The sequence below is a fragment of the Populus trichocarpa genome, chromosome 7 (assembly GCF_000002775.5).
Source record: "Populus trichocarpa isolate Nisqually-1 chromosome 7, P.trichocarpa_v4.1, whole genome shotgun sequence".
Taxonomy (NCBI): Eukaryota; Viridiplantae; Streptophyta; class Magnoliopsida; order Malpighiales; family Salicaceae; genus Populus; species Populus trichocarpa.
In genome coordinates, this window is record NC_037291.2 from 8,220,452 (window position 1) to 8,240,731 (window position 20,280).

Here is a 20,280-nt window from a genome sequence, read left to right on the forward strand (position 1 = left end):
TTTCTGGTGTTCTGAATTTTAATTTGATTATTCAGTCTAATTACATAAATTATTATAAAAAAATAGAATAAAATAACTGGTTGGAAGAGAAGGGTCGAGGAATTATTATCTGTACTTCATATTTTGGGATGTGACTACCACAAAACTTTTGTTGGAGGAATAATATTCCTGCCAAGTTTCAAATTCGATTCGTTTCCTTACTAATCCTAGGCAAAAATATACGTATGAGCTACGTGTTTACAGGGGCTTCAATCAATTCCTCTAGTATATTTCTTAATTAATATCATACACAATCTTACAAATTTTCTATTAGTAAGCACATTAGTTGGCATACCCTAGCATATCTACTCTGGAATAAAACAATCCTTTTTTTTTATTCGAGGAAACCCCATCCCCAGAAATCATACTTTATGGGCCCAGATGAGCGAGTAAAACCCTGGCTATTCTAGGCTCTTACAAGAGATACACACCCTGACAAATCTGGAATAAAACAATCCCTGCATCACTTATGCTTAAATGAATTAAATGAATATATATATAGAATGTAATAACACTTGGAACTTGGGGTGCATTCTTGAACGAACAGAATCTGACTTATTAAAAATTAACTGGCTTCGTGATGTTATTCTACTTCATTCCAATAATGTTGGTGTCTTGGGATAGATTTTCATTGTGTCACACTCCTATAAGATCTATTTTGATTTTTCAGGATCGAATCTCAATCTTGATTGTGAACTAATTATATGAACACGAGATCACGAAATTCATATTAGGTAATTAAAGCAAACCAATGAAAACTAATTATGGTAATTACCAAAATAATTTTGCATCAATTTTGGTTTTAGAAAATAATATAAAAAGAGGTTGAAGGGGAGATATTTTACATACCTTGCAGCAATTCATTCATTCATTCCTCCTCGTCCTCCTCTTCTTCTTCTTTTGCCTTTAGTTTCCTTAGCCTTTTGTTACTTTTCCTTGTATTCTAGATCGATCTTAGATTCTAGTCTTTTTTAAGAGAGATTTGAGTTCTCTTATTCCTTTGGTTCATAGACTTTCAAAGGAAATGTATTATTTAATAGTTAGGTTGTCGTGATCCTAGAGAACTATTTATTACAAGATTGTTTGTACCAGACGAGCATTTTAACCTTAAGAACAATAATGGTTTAATCTTTCATAACAACACCTTGTTCATTGGGTCAAATATTATCAAGAAAGTATCTCAAACTTATACTTAGTTTTAGTTTGATATCTTTTGTTTTAAATATAATAATTTATTTGTATGTATTGGTAGACATGCAAGAATCTGCTTTGAATTAATTATAATTTTGAATATTTTTCTATATACTTGATATATACATTCTAAGAAATTGTTTCAATTAAATTATACACACTTTATTTTAGGGTGATCATTTTCGGTTCGGTTCGGTTTTTATTAAAAAAATAACCAAACCAAAATTTATTTTTTATAAAAAACCGAAACCGATCCGAATTCGGTTCAAACCGACCGGTTTCGGTTTGGTTTTTTATGACAAAAACCGGTTCAAACCGGTTTGACTTGGTTTTTTCGGTTTGGCTTGGTTTTGGCTCGGTTTTTTCAGTTTGGCCCGGTTTGGCTCGGTTTTTTCTGATTTTTTTCGATTTGGGTTCGGTTTGGTTCAGTTTGGTTTTTTCGTTTTCAGGCTTATAAAACCAAAACCGAACCGAACCGATCAGTTTTTTCAAAATTTTAATCGGTTTTTTTCACGGTTCGGTTTTTTCGGTTATTGTTTTTCCAGTTTAATCGGTTTTTCGGTTTTTTTGTTCACCCCTACTTTACTTGCATGCTATTTTTAGTCATCATACTTTTTTACTTAAACTAAACAATTTCCATCTAAAACATCAACACCATTTATTTGTTAATAAGATTTCTCTCGACTTATATATAAAATAAATAAACAAAGTATGAATCTTTTTTTAAAAAAAATAGAGAACTGGAGTTTTTAAAAACAAGTCGTGCAATGCCAAGCAGAACATTACAGCCATAGAATTGGGGGTGGGGGACTATCACTTTCCACCAAGTCGCTAACACAACTAACAGGAAAAGAAAGAAAGAAAGAAAGAAAGAAAAACTAAATCGGAGTGAGATCAGCATGAAGATCTAAAATGGCTTCCTAATCACTGTCATTTTCTTGGAGTAGAAGTTCTGAAATTTAGTTAGGTGTTGACTGAATCTTTTCTCCTTTTCTTTTCGGTCGTTAGAAACTTGTGGCATTCAGACATTAATCCTCATGTCTTCAAACTCTTATGTAAATATCTCTTACATCCGATTAAAAATGGCTATTTGAAGGTCTAAAACTGAACAATATAAGGTAAAACCCTACATACAGATAAAGATTGACGAAGGTCCCTTTTATACAAGGCCATGCCCTTAATTTAATTAAGGGCTTAAAAAAAAAGGCTAATTAATTAATGCTCCACCTCCTGCACGTTGCTTCATCTTAATTAATATATTTAATTTGTGAAGATTAAGTTGACAAAACTGAGTGAACTTGACAGGGATTTTGCAACGAGAAAACCTCCTCCTAATCATTGACAAAATGGAGCATCAATCCTTATCACCCCCACACGAATGCTAGTGATCAAACTGTTCTTGAGGTAAGAACATATATTTATCGTTGAAAGTAAATTAATGGAGTTAGGTTTGGGACGTGGAACCAGAAGTCTAAATGGAATCTTGCTTTTTAATGTTAATGATGTATTACTGAAAGCAACTTACAACCAAACTCTTTGGGTAATTAGAATTAATTATAAATTTCTTAGTCACGGTCTTATGGATACAGTATATAAGCCCCTTGATGCGTGGTGATTGCGAGTGTTTTCTATTTAGAAAATGAAATCCATCCAATTACCTCAAGTCAATGTTCATGCACATGACATCTTAATTAATAGAAGAATTCTAATGTAGTAGGACTCCATCAACCAACAGTTATCTACTGATAAAGAATGAACAGCTTTGTGTTGAATAAATAAATAAAACATATAGTTTACGGCCTACCCAGTAAACTATAGGTTACTTTCCTTGCTTAGCCACATGATTCGTTGGAGAAAACTCTCAACAACATGGCCCATTTCATTTCCTCGGAGACTGGACATTCTAAAATACTTGGTTGCATATCACCACCACGCGCACGTACTACTATCACTGTCTGTAATATGCTGCCATATTTTAGTTTGTAAATATGTTGTACAAGAGTGTCATATTCGATATCACGATGATATTTTAAAAAATTTAATGAAAAAAATAAATTTTTAACATTTCATTTTTTTAACAAAGAAAGGTTTTTTTTAAGAAATTACCATCTAATATCATGATCACTAAAAATCCTAACTGGTCAACAAAAATTTTATGGTACAGAACTGATTACGTAAAAGAAAAGATATTATCACCCCTTAAGTATCCCTACCTGAGGCAGACTGCTTTGCTGATTTTGTCTTAAATTGCCAAGAGTTTTTTAGTTTATGCTATGATGATTTGCTTGCGATATTCCTGGTTCTAACGTTAGTGAATATTCAACTATGAATATTTCTAACTCTAACATTGATAAATATTACATAGCTAAAAAAATATATGGTATTCATGACTATAACATTAATGAATAAACCAATAAAATAAATTTAAATCAATACATATATTTTTATTTATTTTAAGAGAGAAAAAATATATCATATATCGGATTTGCATTTCACCGTAAAAATTCAAAATAAATTAGGTCGGATGGGCCTAAGGCCCGGCCCAATCCGGTCACATCTATTTCTTCTTTTTTTTAGGCTGGGTCTAACCCAAACGATTTGGATGGGCTGGACCCAGCCGGCTCGGCCTGGTTACTGGTCCAAACCAGTGACCTGGTTGGGCACTGTTGTAGGCATGCGTGAATTAGTCACGCATGCTTGCAACAGTAACAAGGTAATTGTATTACCTTTGCACAGCAACAAATGACTTGAGTTTGCAAGGCGGGAAAGAGGAAGAACTTACTTGGTAGCTCTGGAGATGAAGACGTGATGGAGGACTGGTGAGCTGATTGATCGGACGTTCTATCCTCTGTGTCTCCTTGTTTTTCTCTTCTTCTGGTCTTTTCTTATTTGTCTTCATGTTTCTTAGTCTTTTTTTTTTTGTTGTGGCTTTTTTCCTGGGAAGCTCTGCTTCTAGTATTTATTGGAGACGAAGACGATGGTGATGAAGACGTGAGGTTGTTGGTCGAATTGGACACTCTCCTATGTTTCTTCTTCTTCTTTTTTCTGTTCTGAGTGTATCTTCGTTGTTCTCTGGTTATTTCCTCTCCCTTTTTTTTTAGTTTGTTTGTATCCGTCTTTCTCTGGTCTTCCCCGGTTTTCTGCTTTTTCTCCTATCTTATCTGTCCTCCCATATGTGAGGCCTTTCTCTGGCTTTTATAAAGCCAGAGAAGGTCATAAAAGCCAGAGAAGGTCGTGTGTTCATGCCTCCAGAAATTAGGCACGTTCCGTGAGGGATCGTGGGCCATGATCTGTTGGTTGTGTTTCTTGTTGATCCAGTCTTCAGGATGAGGAGATGATGAACCGTGTACGTTCAAAACGACACCGATTTTCACCGGAAACGACTATTTTTAATTTGGCTCTGAACTTCTGACATTTAACAATTGGGTCCCTAATTTCATTAATTAAACAATTCCCAGCTCAATTAAGTCCCCAAACTTCCAATTCTTCCAATTTTTTACCAAATTGACTCCTAAATTTATAATTCAATCCTTATTAGTTCCCAAACTTTCAATTTGTATTGTCTTAGCTCAATCTTCAATTCATTCATTTTTTATTTCTTTTTTTAAAAAAAATTTAAAAATTAAGTTATGACAGAGTAGATTAAAAAGATTTGGTATTGTTTCTAAATTTTATTTTTTATTAAAAAACAAAAAATTTGGTGTATGTAGTATAATCCACGCCACTTTATTTACATAGAAAGGTTATCACAGTACATTAAGACCAAATTATTTTCAGGAACTTCCATAAGCCCAAGAGACAATCCATTATTGATTGTAATAGTGGATTGCCGGCTCTATAAATGATTTTCTTGCTATGCCTTTGATTTTCTCTTGGGTTTTGGTAGATTTGTGGATAATTTTCTACGAGAAGATTGTTGGATGGGAGGTCATTGTTCGATTAAAGTTCTATGTTTCTTTCTTTTTATTCGTACCCTCGTCTTATGGTGCGTGATTTGGTAAACGAGTGGGTTTTTTGAATTTTCTGCAGAGTTTCCTTTATTCTGCACCTTTACCCAAGTGTTGACAAACACTATTTGTATTTGGATCTTAAACATAGCATGGAATTGTTAACTTAAGTATGCTTTCACCCTTTATATTCATCGTACACAAACCCAACTCCAAACTTCATTCAATTTATGGAAACACTTATCATGATTCTAACTTTGATCGATATTTGTATGAAAAGCGTATAAGATAAGGAATTATAATTAGCATCTACTGAAATAGAACTTCATACATTTCTCATTTATATATATTTTTGAAAACTAGGATCATCATAGATATAATATGGTCATAAATAAGTTCATACACAAAAGGTTAATGATATGAACTAAGTCAGGTCAGAATTTGGTCTTAAAATATATGTAGACCAGTTTTGCAAGATCAAACATATCTTTCAAACCGTACATCGGAATGAGCAGAAATTTTATAGAGAGATACTATACACATGGAACTATATTTGGTGAATTTTCAGATCAAATAGAGTTCTGGAATATATTATTTTAGAGGATTGAAATTACTAGATAAATCTTGTTAAATTTGTCAAACTAGACCTTTGTGTACTATTTAAGACATATCTTGAGATACCGGTGGAAGTTTATTGCGATTCAAGTTGGGATGGAAACTAAATATCTCCATCTTGGTGACAGCCCCTCCTCTTTCCCTAAATATACTTCTTTGAACTACTATATGGCATCGGTTCTAACCTTCACCCTTTCCTTTAGAGACCCTTGCTAGTCCAAAACCAAAGACCTTTCACCTTTCAGACATATAGAGGTACAATGTCTAGAGGCCTCCTAGTTTTCTTTTATAGTAGTCACCCCTTTCTGAGTAGAGAACTTCAAGACCAAATATTATGTATTTATGACTACATTGATTTTGTGCAAAAATGATCTTTCTATTATGATGTTGTAGGTCAGAACCATATTTATCACCATAAGGGTTTGTTGAAGAGTAAGGCATTTAGGGTAAGTGTCAATTATGACTGAGATCTCCAAGACACCCTTTTCTAGAACTTGTAACCCTTTAATCCAAATCAAAGAGTCTTTACAAGAGTCATCCTTAAGGGATCTATCCCTATCTAGGACATCACATCTTTGGACAGGATGTTAATTGAGTTCCTATCATCCACCAACACCCGTGGACTCGATGATTAGCTAAAACCATGAAAATCACTAGTACGTCCTCATGGGAGTAAGTCACCCCCTCTTCATCTTCTGGAGTGAAAGTGATAGGCTCGTGCTATAGGTTCTGCTGATGAACAGTTGTTAAGACCTGTTTTCAATGCTATTTTTTTTCCACTAGAAGTATCTCCTCTAACTGAGGTGCCTTTTAAAATCACATTAATCTTAGGTAAGGCTTGAGTAGATTGGCTGGGCTCTTCTCTGTCTTGTTCCATATGGGCATGTCCCTTGACAAGTTGCTTCAAATAACCCTTGGCTATCAGCCTCTCAATCTCTTTTTCAACATGAAGCAATTTTTATATCATGTCCTTTATCATTGTGGAAAAAACAAAACTTCTTGAAGGTGCATGTGTGTAGAGGCAACATCATAGGAGGTAGATATTGAACAAAATCTTTCCCTTTAATGGTTGTAAAGACTTTTATGAGAGTGGCATTCAAGGAATTGTATATCTCCTCTTAAAGTATTGCATGCGCTCCCTCATTGGCCTTTTTTTACCTTTCTTAGAATTAATTTCTCTGTTGAGACAGTGAATTTATTTGAAAGGTTTCTCATTCTCAACCCCTTAGTAGAAACGAAAAGGCTCAGTCTCAACCTTTCTTAGAATTATTTTCTCTGTTGAGAGAGTGATTTTATTTGAAGGTTTCTCATTCTCAACCCCTTAGTAGAAACGAAAAGGCTCATGTCTCAACATACTAGCTTTTTTTACCCGTATATAATTTTTCATAACATGTTTTACCTTCAACATGCTTTTATCTATTATGGCATACTAGTTTAAGGAGAACGTTACCTCACTTCACTTATCCTTTGAGGCTACTAGCTCAATAAATTTCTCCACCTTGAACATTTCTTTGTCAAACCTCTTCAAATATGTCATAATGGATTCTCCTTCTGATTAAGTAACACCAAAGAGTTATGTGAAGCTTCTCTTGATAGGTATATTGGTGTTAACCCTTGACACAAGTTTAGCACAAAGATCATTAAAATCCATGATAGAGCCTAGCTCCATGTTGTTATATCAGGCTTGTGATGACCCTTTAAAGGTTGTAGGGAGGATCTTGTACATAATATCACCATCTTAGATGACTAACTCAAGACTATTATGCATGTTTTGGACATGTTCTCATGGATCTGTCAGACCATCGTAGTTGTCCAAAGTCATCTTTGTGGAGATGTACTTCATAAAGATGAGGGTGTGCAAGACTCATCTAGATAAAGGTACTCCATTTATCTTATGAGGATCATAGACTTCATCTTGAATATATTTACTAGCCAAACTTCTCCTCGAATGTTTTCTAATGAGCTCTAGGGAGCTGGAGAATTCTAGCGTGGAATGGTTGGATTAATAGCTAACTTTTATCTCATGGTGTCTAGAGAAATCACACCTAGAGTGATCACTTATTGGGAGAGCCTCACTTCGACGAAAACAACCTCTAGATGGGCTAGGAGATCGTTAAGGTGGAAAGCTCTTCGTGTTGTTTTGCCCAACCTCCTCTGAATAATATAATTGTCTCCTAGCCAAGGAGACAGCTTATGGTTAAGAAGTTAGGACTGAGGGAGCTGCATCATGTGTCAAGACTTGCTAGAGTGGCAAGGTCTAATGTTGCTCCTGGGTTACTAATATGGCTTGAGTTAGGGCTTGTACCTTGTTAATGAGTTGTTAAAACTCTAATGGAGTAGACATGCCAGCAACTGTAGGGAGGTTACTGTCGCACCTCATCCTAGGGATATCTTGATTGACTACCATTAATAGCGGTTAGAGATGTCAAAAACTAGTTTAGGGAGAACAATTGATGGCTTTTTTTATTAGTTCCCCACAAATATGATGTTTCAAAATCTAATATGCCCAGGAAGAAGGTTTTTGAGTATTTGGACAATGGATAATCACATGTTCATGTCAATATTCCCTTCTCAAGAGTTCATAAAATTGATGGTTAGTTGTAGAAGACCTAACACCTGCAAAACAATCCCTTTTGATGGGGTTTAAAGACTCTTAGATGATAAAGTCAATGACATTTAGTAAAGGATTGCAATAAATAAGAGAATGAGTTTTAAATTCTAAGAACAAAAATATTTGTTCTTGTTTTTATAGGATAAATGCTTTGAGAATTAAAGTACGAATACTTAGAGAATAAAAATTATAAACCTTTAATCTGGATGGTTAAAAGGATATATATATATATATATATATATATATATATATATATATATATATATAAACCTTGTCATGTTGCTTGAATAGAAAGGTTGGAGTGTCATTTCCTCCTAATAGCATTAATGAATGACAAATATCTTTTACACAATATTAATAAGGAATAGATATCCCTTGCACAATATTAATGTAGATGAAAATATGATAGACCTTATAAGACTTTTATACTCCTAGAGGTGTAGGGAAATGGTTATTTTTTTATTTTTTTAACATTTTATATTAAAAGCTATAAGAATAAACAAAGTCTCGTGACCCAACATGGGGCTTATAATGATCGTCAGTTTCATACCCACTTGAAACTGGAAAGATGTCGTGCCCAAAAGTGATGGGTCTAGTAGCTTGTCAGACCCACATATACTTGGACTCAACATGTAAATGAAACCAAGAATATTGGGTCTGACAGCCCGTCAAACCCACATATACTTGGGCTCACCACATAACAAAATTCAAGGATATTGAATGTGGCATCTCTTCAAACTTATATGTACTTTGGCTCAACATATAGTTGAAACCAAGAATATTAGATCTAGCAACTTATCAGACCCATATATATTTGGTCTCAACTAAAAATATTGGATATTGAAGCTTCTCAAATTCATATTTGTTTAGGCTTAGTGCGAAGCTAATTCTATGATTTCGAGATGGAGTGAATTAGTAAAGTTGTGAATTAGTAAAGTTGTCATCCACTGAGGCTTCTTCAACAAGAAGCCTGTTTGTTGCTCACTTGAAACTACCTGAAGATTCTCCTTTATTGCATATTGTTGAATGCAAAGATTGAAAAGAAAAGAAAAGAGTAGTAAAAGAAACAAAACGATCAACAAGGTTTGAGGTATGTGAGGAACAAGGGCCATAGGGTCTATAGACATAAGCTTCGGATACTTCTTTTCCAAATTGTGTTTGGATTGGCAAAGGAGAGGGACTCCCTACTCCTATAAAATCATGGAATCAATTTCCTATTCTTTAATGAATTAAGGAATAATAAGAGCGTGAGATTTCATAGAAGGGCTTGTTAGGTCCTGTTTTTAGATCATATTTAATATGCTTAAAAGCCATCTGTGAGTTCAAGTATACTAGCATGTCTATCTATTCTGTTTATATGGGTAAAACTTGGGATTAGAATGCATTCATCAGTGAAACATAAAATGAAGATGCATTAGCTTGTCAGCGTAAGAGTTACTTGTAGTCTTCTCAAGCAACTTTAAGGAGAACTATGAGTAGAAAATAAACTACAATTAAAATTGAGAGCCGACAAGTCAATTGTTCTATTTTTCGGTTCTCAAATACTCACGAATCATCAGCTTAAGATGCTCAGAGTCTTCAGTTCCAGGATGCCAGCAAACATTGCAGTTCTTGTAAGCTTTACAGCAGTATCTCCCTCTCACAGCCTCCCTAGGCGTAACTGTACAAGTTCCTTGCGATTCACAACAAATCATTGAACTTCGATTTCAACCAAAGTTAAACTTTCAGGTTGAAAAGTACATTTGTTCCCTGCACATACATTGTTCTATGACCATACCACTGTCATAACATAAGAAAAACAAGGCATGCAGCTTACAGATATCAAAAACAGCAATGTCGTGCACTAGAATTAACTTCTAGGCTAATCCCGCTTGGATTTCTTTTTTCGGGGTTGTTCTCCAGATGTGGCAATATAATCTTCTGGATTGACATTCTCAAAAGACTTCTGCTTCCCAAACTCCTTTGCCTTTTTCTGCAAAACAACCAAATTCAAAGACATTTTAACAAAAATCATTAAGTAACATGGCATTCCATTTTCTGGGATTGTGAAATAACTTCATTATAACTGAAATATGCATGAGGCAGTAAAAATCAGAGCATGATGATTACAATACAAATCCTCTTCATTATTTCTGTACACAGAGCATATGGCATTACGATGAAATTGACATTTTATGATGACAAATTACCTTTAGTGACATGGCCATGGCAGCCACATCTTTGTTATTATCTGCATATGTGCTAGGATCCTCCTTTACGAGTTCCTGTGATTGTCACATACATTCCATGAAGGTTACATACGGTATAGAGAGAAGAAAAGAAAAGGAAAAATGATAAGATGCTTATCAGATGGGTATAACCAGCAGAAAGAGCTTCAGAAACGAACCTTGGGAGGAACAAAGGCGGCATCTCTTTTTCTTTTGTTTTCAGCTGTTTTTTCTAATTGCTTCTCTTGTTTTTCATGCCACTTCTTTGCTTGTTTCTTCTTGTCACTTAAAAAGTATTCTCCTGTCTCCAGTTGTATATCTTCCTGCAGGTACCACATTACATAGCGTGCCAAATGGATATTAGTTATTCTGACAAGGACTAACTAAAAGTCAAAGAGAAAGACTAAGCTTCTGGTATTAACATCTGTGTGCAAGCATGAATTAATGCAAACAAATTCAAAATATGACACCTTCCAGCAATTGTGCTTGTCGAATTTAACCATTAGATTAGTAACAGAACTGGTGGCTTGACTCACCAAACTATATTCCCCGACAAAGAATTAAGCAACCTTGTGGCAAGAATTTTTATTTAATCTCCCACAAAACACAATTGCAGGAAAAAAAAGTTGAAAAGGAGAAGAAAAACAAAAGGGTAATTTGAAACAAAGAGCGAGAGATAAAAGCATTCACAAGGAAATTGATTCCAGAACATTGCAGTAACAAGGCAAACAACTACCTCATGTAATCAGCATTCCTTGCATAGTTACCGTTACCAATATAAAATAAGTATTGAGGAGTTGCCAATACCGAGTCAATTACAAAAGAAAAGTTATCCAGTGGTCCTTAAGCAAGATAGCACTTTACACCATAAAACAAAAAACACAAAGGATTGTTTTTGAAAGGAAAGTCTTAGGGAAAAAAAAAAGGAAAAGGAAAAGGAAAATGTGAAGTTTGCTGGTATCTTTGCCTGTTTAAGTTTTCTATTCAGCAAAATCTATTTGTTTCCTTGAAAATAAATAAACCATGCATACAAAAATATATTGGAAGACAAAGCAGTGGTCTCACCATGCTAGGTTGTTGAGGAGGAGGGAATGGTGTGTCTTGTTTCTTCTTTTTACTCTTAACCTTCTTTTGTTTCACGGTCTTCCTGAAATTATCCATGTAATTCAGCAACAAAAATAAAGAAGATAGAAGGCAAGAGTGACTAAAATATGTGGGAACGGAAAAGATCATTTGATGGTACATACTTCTTATATTTAGGAAGGAACCTGTCCCAGTTCTCATTTTTAAGAGCAGGATCTTTTTCGAGTTCTTTCTTCATCATAAGAATCTACACATCATAATGACACCAAGAGGTGAATAAAGGTTATCGACAGAGGGTATGTTGATAGATTTTTCAAGTGAAAACTCCATGCAAACAGGTATACAAGAAAAAACATCTATGGTAGAAAGAAATCATGAAAAAAACAACAAATATATATAGCATGCAATGCAAGTTGTTTTCACCTTTATATGGTATACGGGATGCATTTTATTTTGTATGCAGTCTTCAACAATTCTCCTGACTTGTTTTAAACCTTTAAATGAGCCCATAGCAGCAACAGTGTTTCCCTGATCAATCAAAGAAAAACATAAATAATTCTATTCATGGTGCTATACTTCTTCAATAACAGGAAAAAAATTATTTGGCTATCAAATTACAAGCAATAATTATCACCTGAACTAGAATATAGCAGCCTGTCAATAATTCTAGTGCCTGCACCAATATAAAATGATGACAAGTCAGTGAATACAAGATCCGCCTTTTGCTGGTTTTTGATTTTCAGGGGAAGAGGGTTGGGAACTTATAAAAAATTTCTAAAGCAAATAAACAGCACACACCTTCAAGGTTGATGAATTCGGGCCCACAAGGTTTTGTCTTCTTTTAACAAATCGTTCCTGCAAATAATAATAGAAAGCTGAATTTTCTCCTGAACTCTTGAATACAGGATTATTGGCAAATATTGAACAACAGATATAGTTATGATGTCAAATGTTTAGCAGTAAGGAATTTTTCCATATTTTTTTTTATAAAAAGATTTAGTTACCATAAAATGATACACAGCTTAAGACATTTAACATGTACCATACAACACATAATAATTACATGTTATCAATTATATGGAATAATTTAAGCACCTACCTTATTACGAATCATGTTGCCGATCTTGATGATGTCACAACTCATATCGTCATTCAAAATTTTGATAGCCTGTAAAATAAAAAATTAAAATAATCACTGTTGTAAAACCAATATAAAACTATCCCAAATGAGAAATATGCATCATATAGATTCAGCCTAACCCCCTAAAACACTGTCTATATGTTTTTAGTACCCCAGCCCACATGTACTGTATAGTCAGAACGGGAGACACATCAGCAGGAGCACAAGTACTACCCTGTAAGCAAATTTTTTGGTTGGATGTGAACCAAAACCATTAAACCTTTCTGTTCTTCTTTTATACTAACTAAACTAAACTGAAATAAACATAAAAATAGAATCAATGAGGACAATACACAAATACAAAGAAAAAAACTCTTTTTGGTCCTTTGAGCTTATACGTTTAGCTTATCCAGATGTGTTGAGCTGCAAAAGCAGTTTCGGCTTGGGCAACTGTAATTTGAGATTTCAAAGTCTATACAGGCTTCAAAAAAAAGGAAAAAAAAAAACTTCTGATTATATTGCTTAGTTTTGACACAAACATTCAAACACAGATAGTTCATGCCATTTAAATCCACCATTTGCACTAACAAATGCCCTCAAAACAACAAAGGACAGCACAATCACAACTATAGATAACCATACTGCAAAACCAAACAAAAAATAGCTCATCTTACCTGAGGAGCAGGGACACTTCTCGACAAAAGCTTAATAAGATCCCTAGCTTTAACAATAATATAAGGATCCCTGGTCTTTATCGTAGTTTTAACCGTCATTGACCCCTCATTCTAACCGCCAACAAACAAAAAAACATAAAATCCTTAAAGAGCAAAATAAATTTCAATAGAACCACGACACAAATTAAAAGAAAAAAAAACTAACCTTATTAAGTTCGCAATCAATGCCAAACTCTTTTAACGCAGATTTCACCATCGGCCATGCGTCCGTCAAGTACTTCTCTGCCAATTAAATTAAAAAAATTAATTTAGCGTAAATTGAAATTAGTTGGGGTTGAAGTGGAGGAACATAACTTACCGCGATATTTAGGGAAAAGAGTGGAGAAAGAGCTGACATCGACCATTCCACCTTGATTCCAAGACGGGTCAAATTTTTCAATCTTCCAACGGTCAATATTAGGGTCTTCATCCCATGGTTTTGGCTTATCATGTTTTCCTTTGTGTTTTGGTTTCTTTGTGTTTGATATATCTGTGTTTTCTGCTCCGTCTGCCTCCATTTTTTCAGATGGTGGAGGCTGGAAACCCTAGTTTAGATAGTTACTGCAAAACGTCTCTGTTTCTTCTTCGAAGGATTTGGATTTTTATACGTGCGAGGGATGGAGGACGTTTATTTCTTATTGGGCCCGGTCCAAAATCTCTTAGCATTAGGATACTTCTAGATAACACGTTAGATCCAAACTAGTAGCATTGCTCCGCTGCTGCGTGATGAAGCAAGTTTTTTTATATAAAAAAAAAAAAGTGTTGTTAATTTTTTTTATTATAAATAAAACTTTAAATTATAAATTGAAAAACGGATAATAAATTAAGAATTATATATATTAAAAATAATAATAAACTTATTAATTCAAATTTAAAGATTGAGTCTGGAAACTGGGATAGATATGTGTATTAAGATATTTGCTTTTGTGTTATTTTTAATAATTTTTAAAAAAATTCAAAAATATATTTATGATATGTTTAGTTATTAATGCATCCATTCCAAAATATTTTATTAAATTGATTTGTTTTTTTTTTAAATCAAAATAAAATAAAAGGAATAAAATGGATAGAGAGACTAAAAATAAAAAAATAAAAGACGAAATAAAAAGAAAGTGACATAAATTTTGGTTTCTAAATACTAAATAAATCTTGAAAAAAAAAAAGGAGGAGGCCACCATTTGATGAAAAAATCATAGCCTCCATCTTATTCCCCTTGTAAAAAAGACAAATAAATAAATAAAATCTAGCCTCCCTTTTCCTACAAAAATAGGTTGGCTTAATTGTTTCATAAAAATTAAATTACACTGAGAGATATCACGCCAAAATAGGTTCTCTCTATCTTATTTATTTTAAGATGTAATTTGAGGTATTGTTTATTTGCTGGAAAGTATTTTTTAAAAAAAAAATGAATTCTGAAAAAGTAAATTTCAAAAAAATAAATTATTTTATGATGTTTGGTAGAGTAATGAAAAATAAGTTGGAAAATATTTTCCAGTGTTTGGTTATGTCATGGAAAATGAGTTGAAAAATAACTTATTAATGTTTTATTTTTTCAAGTTTATTAAAATAATGAGGAATAAATCTGACAAATTAAAAGGTTGAATGAAAATGAAATTGAAAAAAATATAATTTCATAAAGTATCTCAAATAAAATAAATAATAATCAAAATAATAGAGATCAAATCTAACAAATAAAAAAATTGAAAGATGAAGAAATTAAAATAATAATAATTATCATTTCATAAATTATTTCACATAAAATAAGTAACAATCAAAAGAAAGAATGAGGACCAAATTTGATAGATAAAAAATTTCAATTAAAAAATGATAAAGGAAAAGTAAAGAATAATTATAAAAATAAGGATCAAAGTTAATATAAAAATTAAATTCTAATGGATAAAATAAAAAAAATAATATATATATATATATATATATATATATATATATATATATATATATATATATATATATATATATATCAAACAAACGCCCCTTAAATGTGTGTAAGTGAACTAGCAAAAAATATAATTGAGTTCTACTAATTAATGATAGTATGAAACTCACAAATCTAAGAGTGTAATTAATTTATGTTAATGTTTATTACATGACATGCTGAATTTATATGAGAGGAGAGTGATCTGGATTAATGTTTATGAGATGACATGTCCGCGCGCTGCCGTGGGCTTATAAAATAAATATACTTGATAATATTATAATTATGAACCAGCACTAGATGAGTAATAAAAACTAAAGGTTGAAGCAAATATTTCATGACAAAAAAAAAGTTGTGTTGGTGATCAAAAACTTAGAGACTGGACAAAATGATTTATAGCAATCTACAATGTTTTGTGAGGAAAGATACAGTGCTTCCGCCACATGATTTAGTTTTTCTGTTAATAAAAAGCAAAAAAAATTACAAAGCTAAATTCTTAATCAGCTCAATATTAAAAAAAAATGACAAAGACAAATTTAGAAAAAAAAATAACAAAAAAAACACCAAAAAAAAGGGAGGAATCATGTTGGAAACACTGTAGCAATTCACAATGTTTTGTGATGAAAGCTACAGTGCTTCCCCACATGATTTAGCCTTATTTGTAATGACTTGTAATTGTAATTCTCAAATAACTAAATATTAAAAAAATAAAATTTACAAAGATAATTTGGAAAAAATTATAAGAAAAAAAACCATGTGGAGAGACACTATAGCAATCTACAATGTTTTGTGAGGAAAGCTACAGTGCTTTCCCCACATGATTAAGCTTTATTATAAAGTTAAATTCTAACCAACTCAATATTAAAAAAAAATCGACGAAGATAATTTTGGAAAAAAATATTACAAAAAAAAAGAGAAAACACAAAAGAAACTGGAAAAAAACCATGTGAGGAAAAACTGTATCAATCCATAGTGTTTTGTGAGGAAAAACTTGTATTTACTTGTAATTGCAATTTTTAACCAACGTAATATTTAAAAAATAAAATTGACAAAGATAATTTTAGGAAAAAAATATAACAAAATAGAAAAAACCATGTGGAAAAAAACACTGTAGCAATCCACAGTAATTTGCGAGGAAAGTTACAGTGTTTTCCTCACATATTGTAACTGTAATTTTTAACCAGTTCAATATTAAAAAATAAAATCAAAAAAAGATAATTTCAGAGAAAATCATTAAAAAAAACCTTGCGGAGAAACACTGTAGCAATCAATAATGTTTTAAAGAAAAAAATTACAAAACTAAATTCTCAATCAGCTCAATATTAAAAAAAAATCGACAAATATAATTTTGAAAGATAAAAAAATAAAATAGAAAAAGTATGTGGGAAAATACCGCAGCAATCTACAGTATTTTAAAGAAAAAAAATTACAAAGCAAAATTTTTAACCAGCTCAATATTTAAAAAGTAAAATCAACAAAAATAATTTTGAAAATAAATGCAAAAAAAAAGAGGAAAGTTGAAAAAAAAGTAATTGAAAAAAAGAAACAAAAACGAAAAAAGAAAAGAAAAAAGGGGAAAGTTGGAAAAAAAATGAAAAAATACAAAAAAAAATAAAAAGTGAAAAAATGAGAGGAATGCATTGTGGATTACTGTTGTAATCTACAGTGCATTTAGGTGTGGTGAAACAGTGATTTCCCCACACTCTTTAGTTATATGTATAATTACATGACAATTATTTGAGTTTCTGTTTTGAGTTTTGTTTTAACTTCATTTTTTATACAATTAAAGGTCCTAATGCTATGAGTAATTACGATATTTGAGACAAGTATAAACATATTATTTGGTTTTTGACTCTTTTGTCCCGTTTATTTGCTGGAAAGTATTTATTTTTTAAAGTAAATTCCGGGAAAGTGAATTATTTTTCGATGTTTAGTAGTGTAATGAGAAGTAAGTTGGAAAACACTTTCCAGTGTTTCGTTATGTCATGGAAAATAAGCTGGAAAATAACTTATTAATGTTTTATTTTTTTCAAGTTTATTAAAATAATGAGGAATAAATCTTACAAATTAAAAAGTTGAATGAGAATGAAATTGAAAAAATATATAATTTCATAAATCATCTCAAATAAAATAAATAATAATCAAAATAATAGACATCAAATCTAAAAAATAAAAAAATTGAAAGATGAAGAAATTAAAATAATAATAATCAACATTTCATAAATTATTTCAAATAAAATAAGTAACCATTAAAAAAATGAGAACCAAATTTGATAAATAAAAAATTTCAATTAAAAAATGATAAGGGAAAAGCAAAATAAAAATGAGGATCAAAGTTAATATAAAAATTAAATTCTAAGGGATAAAATTGAAAAACAAATATTCAAAACAAAATATATATAGCAATTAAAAGTTTGAGGACCAAATTTGATATAATCAGCAAATAATATGATATTTTTAAATTTTTCACAATTTCCGAAAAGTGTTTCCTGCCCAAAATAAAAGGAAAATATTTTCCCAGAAACCAAGTCAAATTTTTCTTTGACTGGAAAGTATTTTTCGTTGATTGGAAAATATTTTCCGATGACCAACTTTTTTAATGGTAAACAAACAAACAAAAATTTGAAAAGTAATTTCTTAAAAATCATTTATACAGGAAACAATCACATTTATAAGCATTTCTTCCAGCCAAAAGTTACTGTGTCTCACCCATACATAATCATATATTATAACGTCACAATAAACATAAATGATTGCCAGGAGGGATCGGCAGTGAAGGAGGAAAGAACTTGCTTAGCAAATAAGATAATTTTGTAGCATTCAAGGTTTATCTATACGTAAAACCTAAGTTTTCAAACCTAATTATCTCAAAACAAAATTTAATTATATTGGAGGAATGAAAAGAATTTATAATTTGTAAATATAAACATAACAATACCCACACATTATTTATCAAATTAAAAGAAAACAGTTTTGAATACTAACCTTGAACCTCTTGATTGGTAGCTACACTTAATTTGTGAATGCAATAAAATTTATTATTAGAAAGATATTTAAGAAATTGGTTAAAAAACATGAAGAAAGAAGAAGACGGATGTTGCTTTTTAACTCAAAGCAATTAGGGTTATTTACTTCCAAAAAAAAAAAAAGTAGATAAGTTTGGAATTAATTTTTTTTTCACGAAAAAATTATAAATGAAAGATAATATACGTTATCAATGGAGACTTGTTCTTCATGTGACAAAATTCACTCTAAAATTATGAAAATAATGATGGCAGCTTCTTTTTCATAATGAATGCTGAAAAATATTGGAAACGCAATTGAAAGTTCAAATCTATATCTTATCAAATGCACTTGTAATAGATAGGAGATTCATATTGGAAACCAACTATACATTTTTGGCACAACACACGGTTATATTCTCCACAAGAAACCATGGAAATCAATTATTTTAATTAATTTTTATAACTATGGAAATCAATTATTTTAAAAATTCATGATTTATCCTAAATTTTCTCTGGTCCATTATTAAGAGTTCGTTTGTTTTGTGTAAAATGTTTTACGTAGTCAACAATATTTTACATGTAAAATGTTTTCCCATGTTCTAAATGTAAAATATTTTAAAAGAACAAGGTCCGACTATGTTGTCTATAAAGTTTGAATGTTGTGTGTAAAATATTTTATAAAAGCAGAAAAATAATTTTCGGAAATAAACACAAAAAAATATAAATTTTAGATAAAACAAACAAACCCTAGCTTTTGTTTTGTTTTTTTTTTTTTAATTTTCCCACAATTTTTATATAGCCCAACTGTGCTTAAGTTTGACCCTTTATTAAAACTTCAGGTTGCAATCCAAGGGTCAGATTCAAACCAAATCTGAACTTCTCTTTCATTCGGGCCCATGGCCTCTTTCCCTGAGAAAGTTTGGTAGCTTTTAAGTCGGCTCATTCACATTCAATGTATGATAACAAAATCAAAAGTCAGATCCAGCTCAGATTCCAATTAATCAAAGTCGTATCTTTCATCACATTTGATCCCCACACCAGTCCAGTTTTTTCTTTACCTTTTTGTTTCCTTGTGTTCTTCTTGTCCCCACACAAGCAAAGTATTTCCCCCGAGTTTTTAAATGCTCTTTTAAATTCTATTTAGAAGTCAAGAAAATCCATTTAACTTCTTAATAATATTTTTTTCAACAGTAAATGACATTTTCAAGCCAGTTTTATTTAAAAATATAATTGCGGTTATTTCTTAAAGTGTTTTTTTATTTAGAAATGTATTACAATACTATTTTTTTTAATTTTTAAAAAATTATTTTTATATCAGCACATCAAAATAATCTAAAAACATCTAAAAATATTAATTTAAAGTAAAGAAAAAAATAAAAAAATTTTAATTTTTTTAAAATACTTTTGAAACGCAAAAATAAACAGGATCTTATCACATGCTAAATTTCATTTCATGTTATATTAGAAAACACACCTTCTCTCTTATTTCATATCAAAAACTTTTAGCGAGACAACAAAAATACTCAAATAAAAAAACACTAAAATCTAAAATCACATCAAATAATGATACCTTCTTTGAAAATGTTATAATTAACAAAGAAACTAAAAGAAAATAGGGCTTTACTTTGTTTTTATTGTTCATCCTCCCATAAATCATTATTCCTAACACTGTATAAAATGTAAATTTTCTTCCTCAATCCTTTAAATTATTTTTTTATTTCAATTTGCTCATCCAGTTTTTGTGTTTCTTTAAATCATTATTCCTAACACTGCATAATATGTAAATTTTCTTCCTCAATCCCTTAAATTATTTTTT

The 20,280-nt window shown here is 31.3% G+C and overlaps 1 protein-coding gene across 1 annotated transcript; it reads right to left on the minus strand.

Moving 5' to 3' along the window:
* Window positions 1–9,795: 9,795 nt before the first annotated feature.
* On the minus strand, window positions 9,796–14,132 carry LOC7462572 (KRR1 small subunit processome component). Its single transcript, XM_024605895.2, has 12 exons — window positions 13,846–14,132; window positions 13,693–13,769; window positions 13,488–13,598; window positions 12,793–12,861; window positions 12,492–12,548; window positions 12,328–12,366; window positions 12,117–12,221; window positions 11,858–11,940; window positions 11,676–11,757; window positions 10,790–10,933; window positions 10,593–10,667; window positions 9,796–10,375 (listed from the first exon to the last, which is right to left on the minus strand). The coding sequence occupies exons 1-12, from the start codon at window positions 14,042–14,044 to the stop codon at window positions 10,265–10,267; spliced, it is 1,152 nt and encodes a 383-aa protein (XP_024461663.1). The 5' UTR covers window positions 14,045–14,132; the 3' UTR covers window positions 9,796–10,264.
* Window positions 14,133–20,280: the final 6,148 nt, after the last annotated feature.